Below are 19,791 nucleotides of genomic sequence, written 5' to 3'. Positions count from 1 at the left end.
TACTAATAGATATTGAATTGTGCCAATTCTTTCAACAATACAATGTCACAGGAAAATATTGGTTAGGGCCATGTCAAAATGATAACCAAACTTGGGCACATTCACTTTTGATTTCAAACTAAAACCTTATGTGTGCAACTAACGGTGTGATGCTAATGTGATGTAAGATAGCCCAAGCAAGTCTTTTGTGTTCAGCCTTATGGTGCTTAGAACAGGGTAAAAAATATATTTTGCTCGATATGAGTAACATTTCTGTTTTTCCGTATTATTCTCCCTTTATTTGTTAATTGTTAAAAAATGGAATAGTTTCTGAAACATTTTTATGTAAATTGTTTCCCCTTAATCATTGGCGACTTCTGATGGGAGTAATTTCTGTAAAATTATAGAAATACATAAAATAAAAATCCTTAATCAATAAAATAATGTAATCATTTATAGACTTTTCACAATATTTATTTTAAGAATGGTGTTGGTTAAGACAAAGGCTGAAATTGTATTGTATTCAGAGCATATTTGACAAATACAAATCTGCATCTACAAACAACTGTTGATCATAATGATAAACATATTTATTTATGTTCAGATATCATTTTGTAGGTTCAGAACATTTTTTGGTTTAATTTTCCGATAAGTATTATATAAATTGATATCTCTGATTTGAAATGAAACAATGCAAACATTTCCCTAACTTAAAAATTATATTTGTCTTTGGTTAGGATTAAACCAAATTTAAAATAACTTGTGTGTTTGTGATACATTTCCAGTACTCGCCCACTAATGGGATGGAAAAGGTATAAGAATGAAACAGCTTTCTATCATAAATGCTTTTATTCCCTTTTTCTACATTTTTTGTTGTTGAAAAGATGGACAAGTTTTAAAATTATTGGCTTAGAGATGGGCTTGTAGATTTTCAGCTTTATAACAGCATGGAAAATCAGAAAGGAGTCTTTTTAAAGCAGTTAAACTTATGAAACAGGTACAAAAACTGACTCGTTTGTTTTTTACTGATATTAGTTTGCGAAACCAAGATTTACAAACCATGGTACAAATGATCTAATCTTCCTGTCTTGGTACATGTATGCTTAGAGATACATATTTGGTTTTTAATTCCCTAGTGGTGCTTTCGATCTGTTGGTTAATATTTTTTGAAGGGAGAAAGTTTTCGAGAAGCCTAGCCTTTGATGAAGGAAAGTGACATTCTTCAAGATTTTATGGAAAGTCATTATTTAGGATGAATAAGAAAGTGAAATTGGTTGTGGTAACTGAAAAAAGCCTAATTTAACAATTGTGGAGGCCTAATTGAATGCATACTTCCACACAGAATTGCTTACTAACAAAATTCTTTGTCTATCAGCTTTGGAGTTCTGAATGAAATCACATTCTTGCTTTGTAATGATATTTTTACCTGGAATTAGATATCACTTTTCAACATGTGTTTCCCTTGTGAACTTTTATTACTGCAGACTGGTTTTAAAGCTTGAGCCATTCGTAGTTCAAAAGTAAACAATAACAATACATTGTATTTTATGTCAAAGCTGTCCTATCATAAATAAGTCCTGCAGACTGGTTTTAAAGCTTGAGCCATTCGTAGTTCAAAAGTAAACAATAACAATACATTGTATTTTATGTCAAAGCTGTCCTATCATAAATAAGTCCTGCAGACTGGTTTTAAAGCTTGAGCCATTCGTAGTTCAAAAGTAAACAATAACAATACATTGTATTTTATGTCAAAGCTGTCCTATCATAAATAAGTCCTGCAGACTGGTTTTAAAGCTTGAGCCATTCGTAGTTCAAAAGTAAACAATAACAATACATGGTATTTTATGTCAAAGCTGTCCTATCATAAATAAGTCCTGCAGACTGGTTTTAAAGCTTGAGCCATTCGTAGTTCAAAAGTAAACAATAACAATACATTGTATTTTATGTCAAAACTGTCCTATCATAAATAAGTCCTGCAGACTGGTTTTAAAGCTTGAGCCATTCGTGGTTCAAAAGTAAACAATAACAATACATGGTATTTTATGTCAAAACTGTCCTATCATAAATAAGTCCTGCAGACTGGTTTTAAAGCTTGAGCCATTCGTAGTTCAAAAGTAAACAATAACAATACATTGTATTTTATGTCAAAGCTGTCCTATCATAAATAAGTCCATATTCTTCTTTGCAAGCTAATATTCCCTTTTCTAAATGGTTGTCTTGAAATTATTTCTGGCATTGAATGATTCTTTATTTAAACATTAGAGCCGCCTTCTTTTGAATGTTGTACTTCTGTCAAAATTATAATACAGGTATTGCTTAAATGCTAATATTTATAATTGGAACATGTTTATTTCACAGAGTTACACGCAACGAGATGCGTACATTGTGACCCAGATGCCTCTGCCGAACACGGTGGCCGACTTCTGGCGTCTGCTTTACGACTACCATTCCGACACTGTTGTCATGCTGAATGAGTTTGATAGAAATGACCGGGTAAGTTTGTCTTATTTATTTTTTTGACCAGGTAAGAATGTAAAAAGTAACAGGATAACCAAGGGTGGCATAGATAGATAATTTATGAATGCTCAAGGCTAAAATCCCATTGTTGAAGGCTGTTTCATCCAGAATCATGAAGCATATTTTGTATCTAGCAACTTATATTGTATCTAAGAATTTTCTAGGAATGTAATTTGTATTAAGGACCATATATTTTGTATCCAGGAGTGTACTTTTTACCTAGGAGCATTCATATTTTGCACTATTTTGTGCATAGGAATGTATTTTGTACCTAGGAGTGTATTTTGTACCTAAGAATGTATTTTGTATTTAGGAGCGTATTTTGTACTAAGGAGTGTACCGGTATTTTGTTTCTAGGAGCATATTTAACCAGGTTTTCACATAGTGAAACCTGGTTATTAGAATGGCGAACATCGTTGTTCGGGCGGGTGGGCGGATGGGCGGCGTCAAACTCACCTTTGAAACTTTAGTAAGGGTTGACATATCTTGACCAAACTTGGTCTATAGGAAGAGGTTATGGAGACCTTTCATGGGATTGCGTTTGGGGTCCCTAGGGTCAAGGTCAAGGTCACTGTTACTAAAAATAGAAAACGGTTGAAACTGAATAACTTTAGTTAGGGATGACATATCTTGACTAAACTTGGTCTATAGGAAGAGTTTATGGAGACCTTTCATGGGATTGCGTTTGGGGTCCCAAGGGTCAAGGTCAAGGTCACTGTTACTAAAAATAGAAAAATAGAAAAATGGTTGAAACTGAATAACTTTAGTTAGGGATGACATATCTTGACTAAACTTGGTCAATAGGAAGAGTTTATGGATACCTTTCATGGGATTGTGTTTAGGGTCCCTAGGGTCAAGGTCAAGATCACTGTTACTAAAAATAGAAAAACGTTTGAAACTGAATAACTTTAGTTAGGGTTGACATATCTTGACCAAACTTGGTCAATAGGAAGAGTTTATGGATACCTTTCATGGGATTGCGTTTGGGGTCCCTAGGGTCAAGGTCAAGGTCACTGTTACTAAGAATAGAAAAACAGTTGAAACTGAATAACTTTAGTAAGGGATGACATATCTTGACAAAGCTTGGTCTATAGGAAGAGTTTATGGATACCTTTCATGGGATTGCGTTTGGGGTCCCTAGGTTCAAGGTCAAAGTCACTGTTACTAAAAATAGAAAAACGGTTGAAACCAAATAACTTTAGGTCTGGATGACATATCTTGACTTAACTTAGTGTACAGGAAGAGTTTATGGATACCTTTCATGGGATTGCGTTTGGGGTCCCTAGATTCAAGGACAAGGTCACTGTTACTAAAAATAGAAAAATGGTTGAAACTGAATAACTTAAGCTAGAGTTGACATATCCTGGTATAAAGGAAGAGTTTATGGATACCTTTCAATGGATTGCATTTGGGGTCCCTAGGTTCAAGGTCACTGTTGCTAAAAAAAGAAAAACAGACACAGGCTGAAGTTCTTCTGTCAATCATTAAAAACCTGGTTTCGTTGCATTGCGGAGTTTCTTGTTTGTACTTAGGACTGTATTTGTATCTAGGCGTGTAATTTGTACCTAGGAGTAGTGTTTAAGCTTATGCCTAATGGAATGGCGGCCCACCCTGCCTTTTTTTTACCCCACACCATTGGCCCTTTTTACCCGCCCTTTTGTATTTTTTTCCCGCCCTCTTGCACCCTTCTAGCCTTTCAAATCATTGTTTATCACAAAGTTACGCCCTAAAAGTATTTAATTGGTCAATTAACCAGATTTTCTAAGTAAAGTTTTGACTGTTTATTATATTAATGTTACCGACCTATCGGTATCATGCAACGGTTGCAACCATTGTCATGATATTTCTAAAACTAACTTCATAGTATGTAATAGATTTACACCCACAGTCAGAGTAATTGAAAGTATACATGAGCCAAATCCCAAGGAAGTGGATAAAGTAACTGTTTTGTACCATGTTGTCGAGGATAACGTTCAATAACTGGCATGAAATATAAGTGGATAGCATTGTAATTTATCCGTATCCTTGTATTGAATGGGTGAGCACTACCTACTTGTATGTTGCAATATGGTAGTTGATGCAGAAAACAAAGGAAACGCCCTCAAACATGGTACAATCAATGATTTTAGCTTGGTACTCATGGTTTTAGCTTGGTACTCATGGTTTTAGCTTGGTACTCATGCTTTTAGCTTGGTACTCATGCTTTTAGCTTGGTACTCATGCTTTTAGCTTGGTACTCATGCTTTTAGCTTGGTACTCATGCTTTTAGCTTGGTACTCATGGTTTTAGCTTGGTACTCATGGTTTTAGCTTGGTACTCATGGTTTTAGCATGGTACTCATGCTTTTAGCTTGGTACTCATGCTTTTAGCTTGGTACTCATGGTTTTAGCTTGGTACTCATGCTTTTAGCTTGGTACTCATGGTTTTAGCTTGGTACTCATGCTTTTAGCTTGGTACTCATGCTTTTAGCTTGGTACTCATGGTTTTAGCTTGGTACTCATGCTTTTAGCTTGGTACTCATGGTTTTAGCTTGGTACTCATGCTTTTAGCTTGGTACTCATGGTTTTAGCTTGGTACTCATGCTTTTAGCTTGGTACTCATGGTTTTAGCTTGGTACTCATGCTTTTAGCTTGGTACTCATGCTTTTAGCTTGGTACTCATGCTTTTAGCTTGGTACTCATGGTTTCAAAACATGTGATTCCCACAGCCTTAATGAAATAAAATTTTAAGATTGCTTTTTTTTCAACATTTAATAAGCAGGATGTTTTAATTAACAAGTAAGAAATGACAGATTTTGTAGTCTATCACTTAGTATGCTTTCTTGTTTGAAAACATTAAGTGATCCTCATATTTGTCAAATTATTCTGTTAAACAATTCTGTTTCTGGAAGGAAATGTGTACTGTCCATGTGTCACATAATTGTATCTTATTCAAGTAGTGATTGAAGAATCTGCCTTATGAAATAACTTTATGATCGCTAGTTTATTGCTTGGAGCATTCCCTCTAATATCATAGTTTACCGACTTCCTTAATTATGTACTTGGTAAACTAGTGAAAACTGGTGAGTAGTGTTTCATAGTTAGCCTGCAAGGGTATTGGATTTATTCATGTAATTTTCCAATGACTCATGTTATTTTCTCAGAACTTATCATAAAATGTAGAAAGGTACATGTTTCTTTAGTTTCAAAATAAAGTTTTTTTGAATTACAGTACTTGTATTACAAAAGAAGTTGCTTAGTATTGCTTTTTTTTTATTCTAGCATTACTGTTGTCGGGTTTTGGAGAAAGTCTTTTGTTCTAGCGGAGGAATTTGTTTTACAATGTTTTAATTGATTATTAGGAAACCTAATAATGCTACTCCAAGGCACAAGTTGCATGAAGAATCATATATGATATTTACAAAGGGCAACTTAGTTCCAACTTATATTTACTATGGTATACATTTTGCTAAGAGCCCATCCCTTAGTAGTTAGTTCCCCATTTATGTGTAGAAATAAGGAATATGTTCCAACAGTGGCTTTTGCAGAATTGGCACGCTTGAAATGCAAATCATGTGGTCATAAGTTCCCTAACATTCATGAAGGCTTAGGTTGACCCATGCACCAATGTAGGAGTTTCAAACATCGTTGTATGCCTTGTACTGGTCCAGGGAATTGTTTGTCCTCAAGGTGGAATTTGAACCTCTCAGAATGGTCATGCTTAACATGCAAATCATGTGATCATTAACATGTAGTTTAAGTGAACTTATTCACCAATTAAAGAGACTTTGCCTTTCTCATTTCAGTCGTGTGCCTTGTACTGGCCTGAGGAATATGGCTACACAGTGGAATACGGCCCTCTCAGTATTGAGCTGCTGTTTTCATCCGAGGCTGATGCCAATATCACTGTGCGGACATTCAAACTCACACATAGGACCAAGGTATAATTTGTCACATATTCATTCAAGCTTTACTTTTCTGAACACATTTACTTTATTTCTATGTCTGATAAAGTAGTATTATGGCATAACGAATACTGGCTGAACAACAAAATATCATAATATCATGAAAATTACTTTAATGCTGTTGCAAATGTCAGAAATGGAAATCAAATTCTAACTTGTACATCTAAATAAGTATAAGAGTTATATTTCCATCCAAACTACTTCTTTGAAATATATCTCACTACAAACAAGAATATAGTATCAAAACATCTAAGGCACAATGGTAACTAAAATGGCCCCAGAGCAGTAATTGTATATATGGCAGATTTCACAAAAAAGGCAATTATTTGGCCCATTTGCTTTCATTTATTGTTATTGCATGTCAACGTCATATATACAGCAATTGCCTTTCCCAACCCAATAAGAACACCTAATAGAAGTGATTTGTATTAAAATAATGAAAATATTGTGTTAAATAAGGTAAAAAAATGTAAAAATATGCCAATATTTAGGACAAAAAAGACAGAAAATCTTCCCGGTACCAATATACCACTTTTTTGAGGATGCTTTTCAGTAACATCTGGTAAGTATTTTATTCTTGTCTGTTGAATAATGTTTGCAAGAAATGTTAATTAAAACAATAATATATCTAAAACGATTGCATTTCGTTCGTAATATACTTAAATTTTCGGTAATTGCGCATGGTGATAACGTTACGGTAATCTGTCCTCGAATTGTTGTGTAACATTAGCAGACATGATCCACTGCTAACTGTTTTAAGCCTAAACACACCTTTATTAAATCACTGAAAACAAAGACTACGTGTCGGATAAAAACAGTATTGCATGTAACAAGAAATTGGTCATTCCCGATCATAAAGTTTTTTAGGTCTAAAAATGTGTTAATGTTACGCAAAATCGATTCTGTCCCATTTTAGCATGACGATAGCACCTTTTCTATTCGTGAATAATTTACACCGACTGAGGGTTAACATCCGGGTAGCGATTACTTTTATATTGGACTGGTTCACAGTTGACATTGAAATGATAAAAATAGTGGTGAATACCATTGATAAAAACTTAATCCAAGTTTGGCTCATTCTGTCCTTCGATGTAACGTTAACATTATGTCACGCTAGCATTAAGACAAGCGCTTAATAAAGCAAGAAAATCGTTGAAATTTGATGACTTTCCCAGAGTCAATTATTCGAACCTAACAATGTCGTCTGTAAACTATCGTTTGTAAGTATTCATTCATTAGGTACATAGTTTATATTGAATTCATACCGCTTTTGTGTTTGATATCGTTATTTATTGGACAGAATTAAGAATTGCAAACGTTATAAAATGGACAGAAATATAGATGATAACGTGACAAATGGACATAACTGCAAATGTTACATTGGACAGAAACCTTTTTTTTATAAAACACATATCTATGTTTTGTTTTTTGTGATCCATTGTATGCTTTTGATACAAGCTTAACTGTTTAATACTTAATCTGAATTTGATTAAGTAAACTGAATGCTTATGTTATAATTGGGACAGAAATATGTTTGCTAATGTGACAAAAGGACTTTTCCCCTAATGTTACATAGGACAGAAGCAGAGTTTGACATCACCAAGAGAGAATGCTTGAGATGAAAGTCAATATTTGTATGCTCATTTTGTGATTCATTGTGTTTCTTATTTGACAAATCTTATTTTTGACACAAACTTGTGTTATATATTGTATCTTTACCTTATTTTAGTCACCTGAATGCTAGTGTTACATTTTGGACAGAACAATGTGTGCTATTGGACAATAGGACATCTCCCCTGGTGTTACTTTTGGATTCCTGTTTGAACCCCCCCCCCCCCCCCCCCCCCCCCAGAGTATATAAAAGTTTAAGAACATTGTTTCTGTGCTTCTAAAACTGTTCAATCTAGTGACTGTTTTTATTCAATTTCAAACTGTCCCAGATTAAATTAACTGAATGCCAGTGATAACGATAAATTAGTTAAAGGCCTAGTTTAGGTCCATTGTCATAATAAAACATTGAAAACTGCAGGTCTTATCAGATTGGAGATCTGATAAGACTTTTTCTATTTTCCCTGAACCCCACCCCTGGACGTAGGGTGTGTGGTTACAATTGACTGGTGCATTATGACCAGTGGCATTGTGGCGCAAGTTGACGAACTAAATGTTGTTCCATGTGGAAGGAGTCTGATGAATAGATTTACAGATAATAAATTGACGTTATATTCTTGTATTATTTCAAACAAAACTGTTTTTTGAATGTAGCAAAACAATAAGAAGTGTTAGTAAAAGTAGTATCTAAAATGATCTGTTGCTAAAAATTTAAAATGTTTGAATTTATGGCATTTACGTTCGAGTGTTTTGTTTTAGTTTGTAAGATTGTGAAGACAGCTCTGTGAATTTAATCTCTCAAATCTGCTCCCTTGGTAGAAAACATTACGTATTGTGTTTGTTTTGTGAGGCAATGAGAAAGTACCCCTGGTGGGGATCAAACCAAACCCACGACTTCTTGTGTTAGAGGCAGACATATATAACTTAGAACACTCTCATATCTCAACAGAAAGTATGTAATAATTTTATTATCTCTTTCTGAACCATACCCTTGAAGACAAGAAGATGATGTGTAAATCGTCTGAATTGTTTGACTGTTGCAATTTTCTTACATTAAACATTATTTTATAAGAATTGTCCTTTGCTGTGTCGGGTTGGATTATATGCAAGGTTACTGCAGGTGGGGTGGTACTTGTTACAGGTTTTAAAGTTCTGGATGTTTGTTTGCCTTTTTTATGATAAGATCTTTTGATCAGTGTTCATGTCACTCTGTAGGCATATACAGTTCGGGGTAAAGATTTCTGATCAATCTCTTATGACACTGTGTATTTGTACACAACCTCTGTAAATGGATCTTAATCTAATGCACCAGTCAATTGTATTCACGCTCCCCCCCCCCCCCCCCCCCCCCCCAGGTCCGGGGAATAGCGGGGACTTTGACTTTCGGTCCAGCAAACCCCGGGTAAAATCCCCGCCCTGCGGGGACGAACTGATGGTAAAACCCCGGCCAAATGCCCCCCGCACCCCAGAGACTCTATATAAGTCAATATCTCCGCTATCTTGGCACTAAGACAAAACCACCTCACTCACACGGCCATGCGGGGCCACCTGGAAAGTAAAAACACAGCCCTTTTCCCCGGCTATCCCCAATATACCCCCGGACCTGGGGGGCCGTGGTTACAATTGATTGGTGCATAATTGTCTAATTGTCTTATCAGATCTCCGATCTGAGTATCCTGCTGCGCAGTATGGGATATTTTAAGATAGAAATGGACCCTTAATGGCCCTGAGCCGATAAACCTACCGGTAAACACAGGAAATTGGCCCCTACTGTCAAACCAGTGTGATTAGAAGGAGATGCACAGCAGGGGATTATCATGCCAAATATTCCTTAAATTAGGCCTTAAAAGGGGGAGGGTCACTTTTAAAAGGCTTAAACTAGGCCTTTAAGACACACAACAGTCTGATCTTTAGTTCTATTGTTGGTTTTTCGTATTGGAAGTTATTCTATCCAGATTGGTATATTTTTTTACGAGATTGTTTAATCAAACTGCTGCGGGAACAGTGTTTCCAGGATTCGTCATTCAGTCTGACACCATATAAACTTAGGTCAGCAGTGTATTTATAAATCAGCATGAACAAAACTAGTAGGAACTATATGAGAAGCAATAGAATTATATTGTAACAACAGGTTATTAAAATCTCAAATGAGTAAAACATTATAACAACATTTAAACTAAATGAAGAGTCAAAGAAACTATTTTCAACTGTAGAAGCTCATAAAATGTGTACGTCTGTCACACTGCAACTTCGTCAAATCTTGTATGATTATTATGATTTTTTTGTGATTATCAATTGACTGTGCTTATCAATCATTTATATAGTTTGTTTTATACTGTATCAAGCTCAAACAGTCTGTGGTAGGTCTGTATTTTATTTTGTTGTGAAACATTCTGTCCAACTGCTAATGTGACATACTGCTAATGTTACTCATTCTGTCTTGTGGTAACACTAGCACATACTCGCAATTAGCAATTTATAATATATATGTTTAATATCAAAGGTAATGATAATTGCACCATACTAGAGACATTTATATTACCACAACAAAACATTTATGTTTATAGCTTATCTGATCTGATATAAAAAGAAAACCTATGTTTGCAGAAAACATTTTCTGTCTTGTTGTCCAATTAGGGTTTGTTTCAATAAATTTATTTGAGAAAAACGAAACAATCTTTATTTTTTGTCTGTACAATCTGTTTTATAGATAAATGAACCATCTAGTGCAAGACAAAATACTTCTTTGGATCAAAATATTAAAAAAAAACAATTTTTTACCGGCAATATTGTAACACTAGCACAAATGGTATGGTGATACAAAATTCTTTTTTTTATAAAAATGCATGAATAAATCATTGCTAATGTTCTAAAATATGATAGATAAGAAATTGCTGTAAAAGATTATGTTGAAATCACAAATCTGCAATAAATTTTAAAAATCAATATTCGCCGGGAACTTTTTGATCACCAAAACGTGAAATCTGCCATATGTCTGACCTTCATCCTGTTTTGTCCTGTCCATCATAGCATAAGGTTGTGTTGCGCACAAGACCTGTGTCCCTACCTTCAAGGTCAAGGTCTCAGCAATCTTTTGAACTTAGTATGGTTTTCTATATAAGCCTTATTTATAATAGTTTGTGTCTGGTCCATATCTTTCTCATTCATGGTTGGATTTAAAATTATTTGGCAGAAGTGATCACCATAGTATGAGGAAGTGTCACCCTTAAGACCTGTGTTCCTATTTTTGCAGTCAAGGTCACAGCAACCTTCTGAAACTTATTTATTCCTTTGGTCTTTAGGGATCCTTTTTTTATGTCTTCCTGGTTTTGGGTCAGTATTTAATATTGATCTTATCCTTTGACATGCCCAAGTGATTCCATTCAGCCTATTGGCCAGCTAGTTTTACAGCCCAATCAAAACACTCAGTTTATAAGTTTCTAATCTTAAATTTAAGTTCAATCTGAGTTGCTTAATGAATAAGGCTCCTTAAGAATAGAACACTGACCAAGATAATGGGCCAAGAAACTATTGACAGTATTGCAGTATCTCAATTCAACATTTCTGTGTTCATGCTTTGAAAGTATTTGGTACTTCAGAAAGGTCTCTGCCAGAGGTATCTGAAATAAATTGAGGTTTAATTGATATCATTCACTAAAACATCCATCAATCACAGACACACTTCTAATCTAAGTTTACCACTCCAGGGAGAGGACCGGGCAGTCAAGCAGTTCCAGTTCAATGCATGGCCGGACTACAAGAGTGTACCAGTGGGGACAACGGGGCTTTTACGCCTCTCAGATGCTGTACAGGAGTGGACGCGCCAGAACGGCAAAGGACCAATCACTGTCCACTGCATGTAGGTGGTGCTTAGTAGATCCATTATGTATTAGCTGAATGTGACACATGCATCAGCTGTAGGTGGAAAGGATTATATTTTGGATATGTTTTTCCAGTACTTGTATGAGGTGTGAGATAAAACCTCATTTTTTTGGCATATTTATAAATCTACTCGACCTCCTCTTGAATCTGTTCTGAGGGTTCTACCGAAGGGCGAGATTCTTCATCTTAACAAATTATGACTCCATTAATTTACCACTTGACCTACTTGAAGGATTGTGAAATGAGTGGCCCTTGTTATGTTTCAGGAATGGGGCAAGTAAGAGCGGTCTATTCTGTGCATGCAGTCTGATGTTTGAGAGAATGAGGATCGATATGGAGGTGGATGTCTACCAGACTGTGAAACAGATACGCATCAATAGGCCACACTTTGTGGAAAACACTGTAAGTTCTCACCATATGGAAAAGTTTGCAAGTTGTATAGTCATTGCAGCACATAGAGGCTAGGCAGCCCTTCCATTAATACAAATTTTATGAGTAGTTTCGTACAGACATTGGTACTTAATCAACTGATTCAGGATCATATTTTAATCATTTCATGAATACACCTCAAACTATTATGATTTATATTATAAACAATGACTATGTTTTATTTAAAACATATGTAGTGGTTTAAACATATGTAGTGGTTTGGTTTAGTGCTCAGACTTCACAAGTTAGGGGTTGGTGGTACTCTGGCATGATATAAATTCAAGTGGTAACCATTTACACCTGAAATGCTCAGAATGTTCCGTTGTTCTTTTTGTCTGTTCACTGTCTTTGAATAATTTACATCTTTAGGAGCACTTCTAATTTCTCACTCTATTTGTCACAACCTTTAAGTATTTTCCATTTTTTAAGAGCAGTAATAGTTTCTTACTCTCTCTGTTGACAACTCTTCCATGTTTTAGGTTCTTACTGTCTTCTTCTGTTCACAACATTTCAGTGTTTTCCATGTTGTTGAAGCAGTACCATTTACTTACTCCCTTTTTGCGTACAGCCATAGTCAAAGTTCTTGTTTCTTACTTTCTCTGTTTCAGCCTTTGACAATTTTCCATGCTTTAGGAGCAGTTCTTGTTTCTTACTTTCTCGGTTCACAGCCTTTGACAATTTGCCATCTTTTAGGAGCAGTTCTTGCATCTAACTTTCTTGGTTCACAGTCTTTGACAATTTTTCATGGTTTAGGAGCAGTTCTTACAACTTACTTTCTTGGTTCACGGCCTTTGACAATTTTACATGCTTTAGGAGCAGTTCTTGCAACTTACTTTCTTGGTTCACAGCCTTTGACAATTTTCCATGGTTTAGGAGCAGTTCTTGCATCTTACTTTCTTGGTTCACGGCCTTTGACAATTTTACATGCTTTAGGAGCAGTTCTTGCATCTAACTTTCTTGGTTCACAGCCTTTGACAATTTTTCATGGTTTAGGAGCAGTTCTTACAACTTACTTTCTTGGTTCACGGCCTTTGACAATTTTACATGCTTTAGGAGCAGTTATTGCAACTTACTTTCTTGGTTCACAGCCTTTGACAATTTTCCATCTTTTAGGAGCAGTTCTTGCATCTTACTTTCTCTGTTCACAGCCTTTGACAATTTTCCATGCTTTAGGAGCAGTTCTTGTTTCTTACTTTCTTGGTTCACAGCCTTTGACAATTTTCCATCTTTTCGGAGCAGTTCTTGCATCTTACTTTCTCGGTTCACAGCCTTTGACAATTTTCCATGCTTTGGGAGCAGTTCTTGCAACTTACTTTCTTGGTTCACAGCCTTTGACAATTTTCCATGCTGTAGGAGCAGTTCTTGTTTCTTACTTTCTCGGTTCACAGCCTTTGACAATTTTCCATGCTTTTAGGAGCAGTTCTTGCATCTTACTTTCTCGGTTCACAGCCTTTGACAATTTTCCATGCTTTAGGAGCAGTTCTTGCAACTTACTTTCTTGGTTCACAGCCTTTGACAATTTTCCATGCTTTTAGGAGCAGTTCTTGCATCTTACTTTCTCGGTTCACAGCCTTTGACAATTTTCCATGCTTTAGGAGCAGTTCTTGCAACTTACTTTCTTGGTTCACAGCCTTTGACAATTTTCCATGCTTTAGGAGCAGTTCTTGTTTCTTACTTTCTTGGTTCACAGCCTTTGACAATTTTCCATCTTTTAGGAGCAGTTCTTGCATCTTACTTTCTTGGTTCACAGCCTTTGACAAGTTTACACCTTTTCGGAGCAGTTCTTGTTTCTTACTTCCTCTGTTTACAGCCTTTGATATTTCCATGTTATAGGAGCAGTACCAGTTTCTGTACCAGATGGCCCTGGCATATTTGGAGAGGCAGCCTGTGGGTATTGACAGACAGGGGGACAGACAGACCAATGACAGTATAGACAGTGGTATCCAGGATAAACTCTTGTGATACGCACCAAAAAAAAAGTGTTGTGTTAAATTTATATAGCTTCATTTCGATTGAGCTATCAAATATTAAATCAAAGTGGTGACATGAAAACACTTAGTTCGTGTCGGTTTTATAGGAAAACAATATTAACACATTCTGCAATGTTTTAGAAAATGTTAGTTTTTGAAAGGATGTATCTATTAGTGGAATAGTGCTGCTATGCTTACAAAGTATAGCTCTTACATTCTATATTTATACAGTGTTAATATGACTAACAAATGTTTCATATGCTGTAAGCATTTTATGAATTCTAACAAAATCAAATGTGCTTTTAAACAGTCTTGTATAAGATAGTCAGTGGACATTTAACATGTACCGTAATCTCTTTATCTCTTTATCATTGTATTTATCATATGTAGTATGAACTTTTCATCATTCACTTTAATGTGGGGAGGCAACATTTGGAAAACTAAGCTGACAAAAATGACAATATTGAAGCATAACAGCACTGAAAGCATACCATCAATGCTTTTGTAGGACGACTGCCTAAATGTATCATTTCTATTACATAACACATCACTTCTTTTGTTCTCATTAAGTGATTCATGTATCTATTACATACCAGATTTAGGGTACACATTACCTCCATACACCTGTCATACAAGTGGCCATGTTTCTCTTCATGAATTTCATGGTGCTATTTTGAACAAATGCCTTTTCAGATTATTTTGTGTCGGAGAATCTCTGTTTTTTTCCAACTATGAAAGTACATGTATGGATCTTGTAGGATGTGTAAATCTTAAGATATTTTCTCTTTTTCATTTTGTTTCTATGGTTATCTACTTTTTCAGAAATCTATATGAATAATTACATGTATACATAATTTTAAATTGCAGTGGAGATGTTTTTCAAACAATAAATATAATGGCCTAGTTGCTTCAATATTTCTAACCATCTCATCATTTAATGTTTAATGAACCAATTAAAACTTGAATTTGTCCGTCAGACCTCAAATGTTAACACTTTTTTTATTTACAATTAGAACATTTTAAATATGCATGCATGTAAATGCTTGTGACATGTTGAGCGAGATACTTCTCTTCATATTTGTATTTGCCTATTGTGTAAATGTAGCTCAATACTTCAATACAAATAATTAGTTATATTAAGTACTATTAAGGTGTGCTGTTTACAAATGTGGTTTGTAATTATATTGGCCTTGGGATAAAAATCATTTCCTTGCTAGTTTGGACTTTTATACCGATTTAAGATTATTGAATTCTTTACTGCAACAGGCCCCCTGGGGGTGTACAATATTTTGTTATTTACCAGTGGTTTCCAGGAGGGGGTGGGGCGCGTTTTACTTATAGTTTGTTGCATTTATAGCTGTTTGACAAAAAAAGACATTTATTTCCAACTGCTGTTGATAACAAGGATATTCTTTGTATTTATGTACTTTATTTTTGAAACATCTAGCATTCCTATCTAAATCTGACTTTACATTTTATTAAAACAAATTGCCTCAGAATATGTAATCAATTTCATTGTAAAAAAATCAAATGTAAGCTTAATATGTGTTTTACCTCTTTTAACATACATGTTCATTTTTGGCATCAGTTGTGTGAACAGTTAGTTGATGGTTCAGAGCTTACTTAAAGTTAACAGTGTTCTGCGGAATTTCTAACAAGCTTTTTGGGACAACTGTTTCAGCTGTTCTCTAACATTTATTTATACATGTATGTAAGAATGCAAAATCAAATATTTCAAATTTAATAGTAGTATATGTAGTTAATCACATCAAAGTTCTTAACAATCAGCCTCACGTCTATTGTACTGTTTTACTGTGAGTTGTCTTTCTTGTAAATGTGTTGTGATGCATTTTTGTGATGTGTTTTTGGGACCAAAGGTGTTTTTTTTGTTTTGTATGGAATATATTGATACCTGTCTTTCTTTAATGTATATCCGAAATATATGGAGCCTACTCATGTAAGTGTTACATGACCTTGTGCATCTTTTTACACTTGGCTGCGTTGCAGGTTGTGGAGCGAACGTCTTCCACAGTGATATTACTCTGATAATTCCTCATTGAAAATTCGTATGTCTCATCACTTAATAATTTACATTCACATGTTCACACATAAAAGTTATGTGGATTTCATAAGTGTGTTAAATTATTATTTTATAACTTATGTTAACAAAAAAATATTTCTGATTGTTTTAACGGTTGTTTTAAAATGGTCTACATTAACCTTTACCACCAAAAGTACTATTTTTCTCTACATTTGCATTTAGATTTGCTTCATCCAAGACCCTGGCCTTAATTTCTCCAAACTTCTTAAGCTAAAAAAGGCTTAAGTCACTTATTTCAACTAGCCAAAGTACATACTAAAATTGAATTTTGATTAACGAAAATGTTTTTTTTGTGATTATCATAAAGAAAATTCCTATCTTATGTATAAAAACTCTTAAGAAAGTAAATATTAGGCAAATTAAAAACAAAAATTGTTAGCTTAGCTTAATCCTGTTATAAAGGACTTAAGAAGTTTTGAGAAATTGGGGCCTGCTGATTTCTTGAAACTTCTTGAGCTTAGCAGACTTCAGTGAGTTACTTGGCACTCTAGCTGCTATAGATCGAGGCATTGGCACTCACACTAATTAAATAAGTTACTTAGTAACTATTTTTGCCTTATTTAACAATTAATTTGGCAGTAGGGCTGACCCTGGCTTAGTCAAATAAATGATTTAGCAAGCAAAAATAAACAGTAACTATTATTTACTGGGTATCCAGCAAAAAATCATATAGCTTAATTTATTTAGCAAAATTTCTTACTTTAACCTGATTTTGATAAATAAAACGTAGTTTTGGTTGGTTACCAGACATATATCCTCAATAGACAGACAAAAAACTTCCCTAAATAGTAAATATTTCATAAATTATACAACAAAAATAGTGAGCTTAGCTTCAAAGTGTTATAACAGTCTTACGTGATTTTGAGAAATCGGCCTCATAATCAGCCTGGCTTATCATACAAATACTGTATTAGAGTGTTCAGCACTTATTGTAAATTGTATCAAATCAGACCCCCCAAAAAGTTCATATTGAAATATTGATAAGTAGCTGACAAAAGAATTATCATGGATTTGTTTTTTTTAATATTTGGTCTACAATATTATAATACATACAGTATTTTGCATGTAGAAACAGTATTTGGGAGTTAGGGTTTATATAATGTTATAAAGTATACATATATAGAATCTTTTTTCCTTGATTGAAAATTAAATTCTGTTTCTTGCCTGTTCATATGGTTTACAACAAGTTCGACTATACTAGTTGAGAGTTGTCCATGTTTTGTTTCTCAAGACTGAAAACAAAACAATGTCTGCATGAGGAGAAAAAGATAAAAGCAACAACATAATGCACCAGTCATTTGTAACCACGCCCTCCCACCCCAGGTCCGGGGAATAGCCGGGACTTTGACTTTTGGTCCAGCCAACCCCGGGTAAAATCCCCGCCCAGCGGGGACTAACTGATGGTTAAACTCCAGCCAAATGCCCCTGCACCCCAGAGACTATATAAGGCCCAATCTCGGCTTAATTTGGCGCTATGACAAAACTACCGCGGTCACCCGGCCCTGCGGGGCCACCTGGAAAGTAAAAACACGGCCCTTTTCCCCGGCTATTCTTGGTATACCCTAGGACCTGGGGGGTCCGTGGTTACAATTGACTGGTGCATAAAAACGACCATTTTTAAATTTTGCCTGTTTACTTTTGATTCGTTCATTGTAAAGTGAATATTTTAGATGTACATAATAACATCACTGGGAAAACTTATCATTCTGATATTTGCTTTGTTTTTGAAAATATACCAAAAGAATACAGAGAAATAGTGCCTAAATTACAGTCAAGATTTGTGTTTTATAATAAATACTTATAAGGGATACAGTACCAATATGTTAAAGCGATTTGTTCATGTTTTATATGGTCAGGATTTACTCACTGCTTGTCAATGCATGGTGTAGGTAGGTGTAGTATTTGAAAGTGGGCAGTTTTGTTTTTTTCAGGACACAAACTTGTAAAAATAGTACATTGTGTATAGTTGTTGTTGATAGAAACGGTGAAAATCTGTGAATACAATCGAAAACTTGTGAATATAGTCTTAACCTTGTGAATTAAGTCATGTACATAGGTCAAATTCTGTACATTACACTTTATTGCATATGTATATATATAAATGTATATATTTCATAGTGGTTGTGCTGCATCTTTAACAATCATAAACATGTGTTTTCAGCTAATTATATGGACTTCATTGCTAGTACCAGCTAGTTTATATTACTTATGTCTTCAGTGACACTCTCTCATACATACTTGCTTTAACATCTTGTTATTGTAGTTGTTTTATCTTGTTAGTGATGTCAGTTGCTCTTGTTGTTTAAGCTTATTGGCTTATTCTTTTACTAGGAAAGTTTTTTTTGTCATTCACTTTGATGATAATGCAGTTTTGGGCAGTGTCAACTAAACTTTTATCTTTTTCATTGGATAAACTTAGCTAAATTCCCGGAAAAGAAAGTTTACAGAATTATGGCCCCTTTTCAATTTATATTTTGCCAAAATCTGGTGTCTGGATGATAAATTAAGACAGATACAATGAATATAGATATTTTGGTGTACATGTTTAACATTATAAAATACAGGGTGAACTCAACTTTAGTAACAACTAATTTAAACGAGTTATGGCCCCTTTGCAAAGCAAATGTTTACCCTTCCTGTGTACAGGCATCAGTTTGGACTATTAGTCACTTCTGTGACAGTTTAAGTTATGATTATCTCTAAATATTACTGGAACAAAGATGGTCACTATTTTAAAGAAGACCTGAATTTTAAACATCCAAGAAAAGTTGCATCACTATGTAGTCGAGTATTGTTTTTGTAATCAGTGATTAAACTGGAAGTTTATTTTCATTTTGTATTAAAGCATTTGTATCCTAGAATTGCCCGATGTAAAAAAAACAACAACCACGTCTCAGAATGCGATCTGTTCATGCAATTGTCATCTGTGTGCTCAGAGTGTTTTACATTCCCTTTTTCCATTCCAAGTAAAATGTGAATTTGGTTTTTAATTTCTTTTTACAAAGTTGTTTATTTTGAATTGCTTGCAGTTCTGTTCTAACATAGGACTGCCGTAAAGAATTTCCAATAAATACAAAGATTTTAAATTGATGTATTGTTTTTTTTCAACCTACCCAGTTTGAGTTGACCCTGGCCATTTGTGTACACTCGAACTAATAAAAAAATATGTTTTAATGTCCTATATATATATATTGTATAGTTGTTGTGTGTCGGTGTGAGGTCGTTCATTTCCCCGAGTGTGCACCAAAAGCTATATTTCACCGAGTGAGGTAGCCTCTAATGAACATACTTTTGGTGTTCACAAGGTAAAATATTATAAGTATCTTCCATGGCCGAGAGTGTAAGATAGGTTCATTCCGACC

At 34.7% G+C, this 19,791-nt stretch overlaps 1 protein-coding gene across 5 annotated transcripts in view; it reads left to right on the top strand.

The window, feature by feature from the left end:
- The window catches only part of LOC128213551 (receptor-type tyrosine-protein phosphatase kappa-like), a 46,820-nt gene extending 27,301 nt beyond the window's left edge, over nt 1–19,519 (top strand). For 3 of the 5 annotated variants that reach the window (XM_052919379.1, XM_052919376.1, XM_052919377.1), the window contains 6 exons: nt 765–791; nt 2,338–2,472; nt 6,281–6,415; nt 11,755–11,906; nt 12,196–12,331; nt 14,192–19,519. In XM_052919379.1, the coding sequence (XP_052775339.1) occupies nt 765–791; nt 2,338–2,472; nt 6,281–6,415; nt 11,755–11,906; nt 12,196–12,331; nt 14,192–14,320 (714 nt within the window). In that variant the 3' untranslated portion in view covers nt 14,321–19,519. The remainder of the gene's footprint in view (nt 1–764; nt 792–2,337; nt 2,473–6,280; nt 6,416–11,754; nt 11,907–12,195; nt 12,332–14,191) is intronic. The other 2 variants (XM_052919378.1, XM_052919380.1) reach the window with 1 other exon arrangement.
- The last annotated feature ends 272 nt before the right edge of the window (nt 19,520–19,791 follow it).

Source organism: Mya arenaria, chromosome 13 (genome assembly GCF_026914265.1).
Source record: "Mya arenaria isolate MELC-2E11 chromosome 13, ASM2691426v1".
In the NCBI taxonomy this organism is placed as follows: domain Eukaryota; kingdom Metazoa; phylum Mollusca; class Bivalvia; order Myida; family Myidae; genus Mya; species Mya arenaria.
This window is presented reverse-complemented; position numbering and strand designations above follow the sequence as displayed.